This window comes from Mus pahari, chromosome 2 (assembly GCF_900095145.1).
Source record: "Mus pahari chromosome 2, PAHARI_EIJ_v1.1, whole genome shotgun sequence".
NCBI classification, from domain to species: Eukaryota; Metazoa; Chordata; class Mammalia; order Rodentia; family Muridae; genus Mus; species Mus pahari.
Window position 1 is genome coordinate 153,250,722 of NC_034591.1, and position 11,974 is coordinate 153,262,695.

General features: G+C 38.0%; 1 protein-coding gene across 6 annotated transcripts in view; it reads right to left on the reverse strand.

Annotated features, from left to right (window-relative positions):
* Positions 1-1,337: 1,337 nt before the first annotated feature.
* The window catches only part of Lmo3 (LIM domain only 3), a 129,064-nt gene continuing 118,427 nt past the window's right edge, over positions 1,338-11,974 (reverse strand). For all 6 annotated transcript variants that reach the window (XM_029535564.1, XM_029535563.1, XM_029535565.1 and 3 more), the window contains one exon: positions 1,338-1,999. In XM_029535564.1, the coding sequence (XP_029391424.1) occupies positions 1,894-1,999 (106 nt within the window). In that variant the 3' untranslated portion in view covers positions 1,338-1,893. The remainder of the gene's footprint in view (positions 2,000-11,974) is intronic.

The following is an 11,974-nucleotide window of genomic DNA, read 5'->3' on the forward strand; positions in this document are numbered from 1 at the left end:
CACTCTTCGCAATGAAGCATTTACAAGATATGCTTATTATTCTTTTTTTTTTTTTTTTTTTTTTTTTTTTTTCAGAATCTTTTGTTTCTGCCTAAGTTTACTGGAAGGTCCTCAGATGTTCTCCTAATAAATTCATGCTTTGCAATGACTCAAAGCTACACCAGCATCAGATTAGATTTTGGCCCCAGACCAAGAACGTCAGAGTGGCATTTAATCACCATCTGTAACGGGGACACTGGCTGGGGAAATGGGTAATACAAGTAACAGTGGGAGATGTTTCCTGTACAGCAAAGGAGAACGAACTAAGTAAAACCGCAGTGTTGACTTTTCTTGGGAGCAAATATGGTGCACTGTGTCTGTATGGAATGGGTTTGTGATGAAGTGGTCTCACTGCACAATGCAAAATGAACAGAGTGTGAGCAGAAGAGGAAGCCATATTCTTGGTTTTATTTCCTTAATTGCAATTTAAGTAATCATTTCCCACAGTTTCTAGAACATTCTTCTTCATCAGCTATCATTTAAATAAGGGGAGAACACCATTAAAAAACAAAATGAAATAATAATAATAATGATAATAATAATAATAAACGCAATGGATTTTAGCCCAAGTGTTACATAATCTGAGTTGGAAGATGGCAGTGATCATGAGGGGCTGAAGAAGTGTGACAGCAAATTCAAAGTGTTTTAAAGATTAAAGTAAATGGCAGGCAAAATTTATAATCACCAAGCAGCTCTCAATTTTTTTTTTTTGACCAGTCTCTCTACTTCTCTTCTCTGTTTCTGTACAGACAGTTCCGAGGCCGTGAGCAGATCCCAGAGTGACTCAGCCATCAGAATCTCAGTGTGCAACATCCCGATTTCAGGAGATGCACCCTCAAGCCTGTTCAGTGCTATCAGCTCATTAACCATGGACACAAAGCCCTCGTCTCCTAGGGAGAAATCTGGACAACATTTACACAAGAAGTTGAAATTTTTTTTAAATTATGTCATGATTGTGGTAATACCTTTCTTATTTAGAATAACCCTTTGGAAGTTGTTCACATGCTACCCAAAGGCACTAGTTCAAATAGGGCGTGTGACTGGAAAAACAAAAGTAGAATAAATCTAATAGTGACGGTAAGGAGCTCGGTAAAGGACATTGGAGGACATCACTAAGCTTTAAAGTCATTCTAAGAATGGCACTTTTCACGTTGGCATAAAACGAAAGTGCTTTAAGCTGAAATCGTTATCATTTTTTAAAGCTGATCTTTAGCCCCCTGAAAATAGGGGGTTATGACGAGAACACGGCTGCACCAAGCTGTCGCCGCCGTAAGAAGCAGATGTCACTAACTGCTCTGTGTTTGTTTACTTGCTTATTCTTGCCTTTCTCACGTCGATAGTCTTGCTTCATCTGTGTGTCATTGTGGAGGTTGGCTCTTCAATTCTTATTAGAAAGGTACAGCTCGCTGAAAATAGCTGGCAGACACAGAAAGCATAAATGTACAGTAAGTTGAAACACTGATTGTACTAAATGCAACAATACAAAGAAGCAAACCAAACACAAATGGTAACACAATAAAACTGTATTACATTTGTGCTTTGGATTTACAATACATTATATACAATAGTCCAAAATAAACATCTCATGCCAAGTGACACAAAAACGAATGGCAGGCAAAAAAATCCGGCAATATATACATTACTTCTCTCTTTGATAATGAACATTCAACTCTTGAACGGGGGCAATTTCACTACATACAGATGCAGTCCACCTTCTCCTCCACACGGCCATCCTGCTCTCCTACTGCTACCCTATTTAGTAGGTTCCTGTGTCGATTGATTCTTATATACACGTGAGCAAAAAAGATAAAAGGATGTAGTGCTTTGCGTTGTTGGGTCGATGCTGCTGTGGGCTCAGCGGACCTGGGGTGCATAGCCTTCTTTCATGAGGCCTTCCTCGTAGTCTGTCTGGCAGAGAATCATATTGTTCTTTAAGAAAAATTTGTCTCCGACACAAAATCTGAAAGTATAGAAAAAATAAAGTGTGTTAAGACTACTTGAAATCTGAAAGACCGTCATGGGAAGTTACTTTCATCATTAAAGTTAAAATTGTTTTAATTCGCTAATTCACATGTGCATACAGTGTTTAAAATTCACCTTCAAATATACATATTGTGTAGGATCCGCAAGGTAAACATTTTCAGCACCCATGCAGATATTCCTCCTTTCCTCCCTTCTGGCTGTTTTTTTTTTTTTTTTTTTTTTTTTTTCCTTACCACATTGGCAAGAAGGAATACTCGGGGCTGGAGAGGTGGCTCAGCGGTTAGGAACACTGACTGCTCTTCCAGAGGTAGTGATTTCAATTCCCAGCAACCACATGGTGGCTTACAACCATCTGTATTGGTATCAGATGAACTCTTCTGGTGTGTCTGAATACAGCTATAATGTAGTTATATACATAAAATAAATAACTCTTTTTTTTAAAAAAAGAGAAGAAATACTTGGTCCATATATACCCCCAATAAAGAAAAATGAAAAACAACACAGATTCTTACTGGTCAGGTACATGGTCCCATGCCTGCTGTCCAGTGGAAGAGGGGAGTGTAAACCTGAGACTGAGCTATCTTCCTCTGCGGCAGATTCCCCAGTTATGAAACGACAGTAGACATCACTACCTGGAGTGCTCCTCATTAAACTGAAGAGAGCAACCTGGATCAACTTCTTAATATTGATGTGATAGATAAAACCACCTACCAGTAGCTAATTATGCATCTTAGTTTATAAAACACTGTTTAAAGTGCAAGACTGTAATGTTCTTAATAAGTACACTTTTTATATAGTTTCCCAGTGGGTAACACTCCGGACACAATTAAGGTCAGAAATAAATACATGTGCTGTTTCCAGTACATTTAACAATAAACTAACTCTGGCCAGATTTGTGTATATATATATATATATATATATATATATATATATATATATATAATTTGTAACAATTTAATGTTCAAACAGTAGTGTTTAGTAGAGTTGACTGAGAACAACTCTTTGTAATTATTGAGGTTGACCTCTGTGACCTTTGGTGTTGGTCATTCTTTATCAGATAGTCAATTCAGAATGATGCTCTGGCAGAAATCTTAGTGGACGGATTAAATTGCATCCTGGAAGCCACCCTTTAATGCTCTGCAAAGTTGAAGGTTTAAATGAGGGGCACTTGGACTGATTTACATTTGCAAAGATTGGAATTCTAGACAAACAGTGAATCTATTTATTTTCCATCCAGGCAGCTTTGGAAATTTATCCCTTATACCAGCTAAGTAGATAGAGGAGAAAATAGTGTAATAAAAAAAGTAGATTGAAAAGAATTAGCTCTCCTCTTAAAGGAAAATTGGTCTGTTTATTTGTGGAATTTGCGTTTTCCCCAGGATTACTGCCTGCCGCTGATGCTGGTTTAAAGTAGACACTCAGCTCTGGTCTTGAAATCCTGGATTTGTTTGCAGCTGCACTTACTGGACAAGACACACATTGAAGTTTGGTGCTTTGAATATATTTTTCCTCCTCCTTTTTTCCCCCTAGCTTTAGCACGTATGCTTTAAATATTGCATTTAAACAGCAATGTCTAATAAATTGGTTTATGTAGCTATTGTAACCATGAAAACATATTGAAAAAATGAAAATATTCCTTCATTTGGATAACCCTTAGGAGCACAAATTTGACTTTTATCTTTTGTGTAAAATTAAATGAGACAGCATTTATGATGTATTTTATTAGTGTGCAAGACAATCAGTTTATATTACTGCTGAAATTAATTTTAGCTTGTTAATAATAAAATATTATATATGAATAAATGCATTCAATAAAGCACTCCTGTGACTTTGCTGTTACTGAGTTGGCTTTCCTACAGAGCAATTTATCTGGAGATATTTTTCAATGTTCATTATCTCTAACTTTCATTCAGGTACCCAAATTCTGTTAGCCATCATACACAGAGATGGGTGTATGTCATAGTTCCCTTTCCTGTGGCTCCCTGCCATTCTTCCTCAGAATCCTGTAAGTCAGAGCATTTTCTTTTGTAAGTGAGTAATGTCAGGGTTGTCACAGTGAGTAAGGGATAGAAACAGCTGTGCTGAGGACCTGGAGTCACATTCTGCTTCTGTCATACACCCAATGCACATATACACACATGGGTATATGCCATGGTCACAGGGTTGTCACATATCTCATGCACACGTGGGTGCATGACACACTTTTCCTACTTGAGTTCTCCGTTAGAAAGTCGAAGACACAGTATGCCACTCGAGGGAGCTCACCCTGGAAAGCAGAGGGAAAGCAGGAAAGCATGCAGAGCCTTCCACCAGTGGCAAAGAGAGTGAAGCTTCAGCCGTTCATTCTATGTGATTCGTCTGTCTGTAGGATTTAGTGAGGAATGGAAACCAGTATGTACGGTGATGTCTGGAATGTGTATAAAACTGTCACCTTCTAGCAAGTATTCAGCAGCTAAAGCTGAGCACATATGTAACGGGATCAAACTTGTTTCTTGCATCCAACCTAGGAAGCCAGCATACCCTGGGCTCCTAGAGTGCCCAACAGCTGTCAGGGTTTCCACAGCTTGGGTGCACATGGTGAACGGAAGGCCCTTCAGTTCTATGTGGATTCCTGACAGCGTTCTTTTACCCTGGCCAGCGCAATGTGAAGAGTGAAGATAAGTTTGTTTGTTTATCAGGTTTATTTTTCTTGAAATAGAATCTCACTCTGCTGCTTAGGCTTAAGCTAGTCTTTGGGTCACCATGGCCTTGCACTTACAAACTCATCAGGCCCCAGCCTCCTGGATGCTGCTGCTGTTAGAGGGATGAATCAGATTATTGTATTCCCTTATGCCCTTATTGTAAGCCTTTGATTGGATGTGTGCGACATATCCTATACTAGTACAGAGAAGAGAAAGATGGCATGTCTAAAAATAAGGAAATACACATTAAAATATTAAAATAATTCTCTCTAACTTCTTAACCACGGAAGTATATTTTATGTAGATTTCAATCTATCTATAAAGGTAAACATCATATAAAACATGGTTTAAAACTGTCACAGTCGCACCTAGCTTACACAGTAGTGCAAGCAGTGTTGGCAGCTGTGGTTAGAAGAGTCTAGACGTTCAGTTAAGAATGTCACTGTCCCATATAGGGGCCGTGGAGATGGTAAGCACTTGCCACACAAAAAGAAGGTGCTGAGTTCAAACCCCAGCACACAGAGTCTTGCATGGCAACGTTTGCTTGTAACCCCGGAACTGGGAAGGCTGAGACAAGGGAATCCCTGAGGCTTGCAGGCAGTCACTTTTACTGAGCAGATGGGCTTAAGGTTCAGTGAAAGATTTGTCTGAAAAAAATAGTGGAAAGACCATGACTACCGAAGACACTGACTGCCAGTCTCTGGTCTCTACATATATTCATCTGCACATCCACATACAAGTGTTTGGGAACTGCACACTCACACACACACATGCACGCATGTGCACACACACACACAGGCACACATACATTCACTCTCTGTCTCAAACATGTATTTACACTTACATATGTAAATGTGAAAAATTAGATAAATAACAATGTAGGTATTAAATGCTTAGCAAAAGAATTAACTGAAGTTTTGTTAGGAAAGGCTAATTTCTAATATAACCTGCTTCTTATACTAATGGTTCAACATTAGTAGAAAAAACCATTTTGAACATGATGATTGCTAAAACATAAAAGTGCTCTAAGTGTATTAACAGGTCTGGCTAAAACTTGTACAAAAACATTCATCATCTTCCTTGTAATTTAGTCCTAATTGTTTGTGGTATGGTCAGCTCTATTAGTTTTATTCTTATTCATAAATTACTAAAGAGGAAAAAATGCAATTAGGTGATTAACTAATCTAATATTCATATGTTGAAATTAAGAATAGAGTTAATTTCCAGGTGAGGATGAGTCTGGCTTACTTCATACTGTTTTTGTGTCTGTAAAGCATAAAAATGACCTGTAATCAATACACTTTTGTTCTAAAATAGGTATATCAGAGCTGTCCTCTCTCCTGTATTTTTTATTAATTCTTTGAAAATTCCACATGATGTATTTTAAGCATTTTCACGACCTCCTAAAACTTTGCACCCCTTCAGTCAGAGCAATCTATCAAACTCGGTTCTAAGATGCCTCCATTGGTAATATGCATTTGACGACATGAGGTTGTTAATTTAGTCATTTTATTTCTCTAAGATCAGACATGTCCACTTACAACTACTTATTGTTTTTACAATACTTTATAAAGCAGAGGGGATCCGGTATGTATGCCCAACACCTCCACTTTCTCACTCAGCATCCCTAATCACTAAAGAACAACGGAGCGCCCTGCACTGCAGTATTCACCAAGAGGCAGTCTTCCTGTCCCTATAATCAGGAGCAGGTTTCCTGTCTTTCCCCCATTGACAGCCCGATTGTCATCGCTTATCTCACATCTCACCATCCCTTCTAATGCTATCCATATCCTGAATCCCGCTATAAATTACTCAGAGTCAACTTTACCTTAGTCTTGCAGGGTCTATTTATACCTGTATATTCTTAGTCAGAAAACAAAACACTCTCGTGAAATTGGTTTGCTCCAGAGAGTAAAACCCTGACTTGCTTTGCTAAAATCTTGAGTGGATCATTTACTATTGGGACAGAGTACTTAAATTGTTCGGCACATTTGCTGTGTCTGTGTAATGCTTTTTGTATGGAAGTTTCAGGGCTGACCTTTGGTGCTGGATAACCACATAACTGGTATGCTTATCCCAGGGTAGAGCTTTTCTCTTGGACTAAGCATTCTGCAGTTACTTATAGCTATTTGTATCTGACTGAGGCCTCTTGGGGTAGTCCCAAATTTACATTAACATTTCTACTGTTCAGTATGTGTTTATATGTGTGTGTATATAATGAAGTGCAACTTTTTCAGTCTGTAATGATACATAATATATTATATATTATACATCATATATTGTATATTATTATATATTCTGTATAATATATATTTTGTATGTGTATGTTTACGATTCACGTAGGTGCACATAGATGTTTGTGGGCATTTAGGGTAGTATCAACAGGATCATTCTTCCACTGTTATTCACCTATCTTCTTGAGACAGAATCTCACGGAGACCTGAGACTCACCAGTTTGACTAACTGTCTGGTGAGCCCCAGGAGTCTGTCTGTGTCCACCTTCCCAGCTCTGGGATTGCAAGCACTTGTCACACACTGATGCTTGTTATTCTGTTTTGTTATTTTACTTTTGGGGCTGGACTGTAGGGTCTCATGCCCACCTGGCAAGCATTTTACCAACTGAGTTCTGTCTCCAGCCCAACCAGTATCCTGGGTGCTCTTTCCTGAAAACTCAGCACATCAGCCCCAACGTAGTTCCCTGAACTAGATGTCTCTTCTCTCAGCATAGCTCTACCCAAGTTGATTAGGCTCTTCTGTGAATCTCTGTATCTTGTCTCCCCACCCAGAGTGCTGAACTCATTAAGTTTCTTAAAGAAACTAGATTTTATTCACCTCAACTTCCACGGGGACTACCATTGTTTTGGTCCTTGAAATAGAAAAGAAAATGCTGAGCCAGAGGCTCCCTCAGCTCTGAGGGCCAATGTGCTGTTGCTCAGCTTGCCAACCTGAGTTTGATTCCCAGGGCTTACAAGGTAGAAGGAAGAGAGACCCGACTCCCACAGGCTGTTCCCCCACCTCTGAACATGCACTGTGGCACACATATGCACACACACCAGAAAATTAGCACATGAAAATGTTTTAAAAGTAAATATCACAAAAAAGAAAAAGAAATATCATGCATATATATATATATATATATATATATATATATATATTTCACTGTAAACATGTAGATTAGTTTTCTCCTTTTGTTCCAAAGTCATTATTTAATTATCTGTGGAAGAACTTTTCAGCCTTTAAGAAATTAAGCTATTGTAGAGATGTTTTTTCAATTCCAAATGAAAATTAAATTATTATAAAATCAGTTCTAGAATGATTTTTTAACCTGTTTTTTTTCTTTTTAAAGGGAGACATTTGTATAACTGAACTATAGGATCTATAGTTTTAACCATGCTTTGCTTGAAAATGCATAGCTCTGCACACATTATTATTACTGCTTTGCATCTCTCTGTGGGGTATGTGTATGTGCTCGTTCATGTGTGCACATATGAATTTGTGTTTATGTGAAAATGTACTAATGCACACATGTGTATGGAGGGTGGAGGTAGACATCGGGTGTCCTACAGTACTCTTCTTCTTATTTATTGTTATTATTAATAGGAAATTATAAGAAATCCTTGGGACATTCTTTCAATCCCACGGAACAAACACTGGAAGTCCTTTTTATAATTTGTTATTTTCTTTTTTCGGGGCCACAGGGGAAATGTGCAAATACCACAGCATATGTAGAGGTCAGAGAACAGCTTGAGGGAGTGGGTTCTTCCCTTCCACAATATGGATTTAAATGATTATGCTCTGGTTCCTGTGTCTTCTCCAGTCAGTGAACTTGATGCTTCTTCTTTGCCTTTGAGTCTTTCACTGAATCTGCAGTTCACGTACTCAGCTACAGCAGTAAGCCAGACAGAGCCACAGGTCTTCTATCCCTACTTTGCGATCACTGAGATTACAGGTATGAAACCCCTTGCCTGGTGTTTTATATGGGTGCTGTGTATGGGCCAAGCAATGCAGCCTTGTGATGCCTGCTACTCAGGCGGCTGAGACACAAGAATCCTAAGTTCAAGGCCTGTATGTGCTATAGAGGGATTTCATGGCTAAACTGGAAGACTTAGTGTTCTCTGTATCAGTTAAAAAAAAAAAGTGGGGAGGGCTATGGTGATGTTTCAGTGATATAGGGTCTGTCAAGAATGCATAGGACTCGAAAGATAAATAAATTCATACAATAGGCACATATTTAAAAACAAAATTTAAGATGAGAATTGAATAAAATTAATACATTTCTGCAGTTCCATAATTCAAAATGTGAAGGAAGTTTGCTTTAGGGGAAATATCCTTGAATGACCTCTTTCTCTGTTGTTTCTCAAGGCAAAATGACAAGGCTTTGTACAGCGTCTGTCAGGAGGTGGCCATGTTGGATGCATCTCCAGGGCAAATGTCAGGGGAAGAGGAACGTATTCTATCCCGAAACCCTTGCATATTCAGGTGACCACATCTGTGTGCTCTGCTTGACTGATGAAGATGAGCTGACTTCCTGCATTGAGGAAGTTTGTCTTGTAAGGACCACAGTGACAAGACAATCACTAAGTGCTAATTGTGCATAACCAGTACTAAAGATATGCAGCCCCTTTACGGCAGGTAATAAATGAAGCGAACATAGAAATGTATTAGGTTTTTTCGTAATGAGGTTGGAATAGTGTTTTGCAGCATTAAGGATGTGAGCGGGTTTTAGAGTCAAAATTTAGGAGTGTTTGTCTTACTTGACTGAGTTCTACCGAGCAGACAGACTTAATTGTGAATGTAACTTTTTATTTCCATGATGGAATAAAAATGATCTATGATTTGTAAATAGCATTAACCGCCTTCAATTACTTTGCATCATAATGGGATTTAGGCTGACTTTAGCACTTGAAGGATGTGGTCCTTTTCGATGAAGAGCGTAGATAAAATATAGAAGCCTGCCCTCGTGGAAAAATGGACACAGGGCATAAACAATCCCCCAGAGGAGCGAACTCTGAAGGGCTACAAGTCAGCACATAAACACCAATTAAACATTATAATCAGGTAGCAGCTTTCATCTCTGAAGGTGACAAGAATTTTTTTTCTAAATAATAAGCCCCAGTGTTAGGGCAACAGTGAGATCCGAGCAAATTTCCTGTGAAAGTAATGGGTGTAGCTTTTATGAAGATCAGCATTTACCTGATGCTTTCCAATCGTAGTACTCTTTGCCTAACTAATTATACTCCTGTGAACTTATCCCGACACAGATTTGAGCATTTTTTTTTTCTGCTTAAAGAGTCAGTATTTTATCGATGATAGAAAAATGCACTGTAGAAATAACAAAAGCATCAGACCACACAGTGCTGACTTAATACTTGATAAAATGGGATGCAAAATAGCTCTAAATGCCTTAAAGGAGATTTTTATCAGCAAGTAAAAAGATACGTAGTAGAGATTAAATGAAAGAGTTCAAACATCACGCATTAGGATCCTTCACTGTTAAATTGTTTAGAAAGAATTTTTTAAAATTCATTTTGTGTTTGAATCATACTCACCACACTCTTTATGCCTCCCTACCTTCAAACCCCTTCCAACCTCATGATTTATTTCTGTTACTATTGCTGCTGCTGCTGCTGCTGCTGCTGCTGCTGCTACTACTACTTTTAGACAAGAGTCTCACCATATACCTCAGGCTTGCAACTAGCTACATCTTCCTGCCTCCAGCTTGTGAGTGTTGAAATCATTTACAATCAGGCAGGATATTCCCATCACTACTTTTAAAAATCTGTTTAGAAATCAGTATAATATAGAGATGTTATACATATTTTGTCGTGTATACATAAAAAAAATCATGACCAGCTAGATATTAATATACTATTTTAGTTTAGAATAGTGAAGGCTGGTGTTCTTTCTCATTTTTCACATTTTCTTCTGTAAATATGTAAACTTTTCTAAGTAGAACAGGTATACAAGATGCTTGCTTAAGGGTAGGTGTCATTGTTGCTGCCATAAGTGAATCAGCCTGTGAAGTGAGCAGATATGTTCTAACATTATGACTAATGTACCTTTAAAGTACATACACATAAATGTTTACATACATAAAGGTGTGTCTGGATTGATGTGTGGATGTTTGTGATTGTGTATCTGTGTTTTTCTAAAATAAATGACATGTGAATTTACTAATTTATTGTTGGCTAAGTGTCATCTTAAACTGATTAAGCCTTTGTTGACCTAAAACATTTACTAGGAATAATCAAGATACAAGATGGCGCCTAGGTTATTGGCAAGGGAAATGCAATATGGTAAGTTATAGAAGGCAATATTCTAAACATCTATATTTGGTAAGAGACTCTTTTGAGGCATAGACCTTATAGAAATGCCAAGTCATTGGGGTATAATACAGGGTAAATTATAAATATAGAAGGAAAGACTTTTGAAAACACACCTAGTGCCTAGTGGAAATTATTTTATACAAATTACATACTTTGCAAGACAAGTATCTGTTTTTCCATTTTGTTGACACAGAAACTGTAGTAATTTAGACAGATGAAGTAACATATTGAAAATCCCAAAGCTAGTAAAATAGCTAGTATATGCTGGGCCACAATTTGACTCTGTTCTTACCATGGATAATATCCTATTATTCCATGGGGCTCCGTAAGGAGGCTCTGAACCAAACAGGACTTTTCAGAGAAAGCTACATGAATTGAGAATGTGAAGAAATATTAACTGGTGGCACACTATGTGGACATTTTCTCACAGACACTATATGTTCTTTACATCCATAGCAAGGGTCATACAACTTCAAATCCTGTGGTTTTAATATTTATCATTTTGTCATGTTTGTTTGCTTGCTTTTTGAGACAGGCTCTCACTATATAGCACCAGCTCTCCCAGAATTTGCTATGTAGATGGATCATCTTGAACTCGCAGAGATCTGCTTTCCTTTATGTCTAACATACTGGTATTAAAGAATGCACCACCATTCCTGGCCCTGATAGGCATACTTAAAATATTGCAACATCTTCATTACATATGGAAAAGGCAGTAGACATTGAATAACTCCCACTGGGAGGAGTATAATTTTTTGACAAGGAATATGTGAAGGACTTATTATACTTTTAGTTGAAACAGTTTTGAAATTAACTAATCAGGTATTACAAATGAGGAAACTCGATCCAAAGTGATGATGCAGTTAGCTTAAGACCAGATAGCCAGTTTGTGGTATAGAACTTCTGTGCAATATTATTCCCATTGCTGTCTTCCTAAAGCCGGTG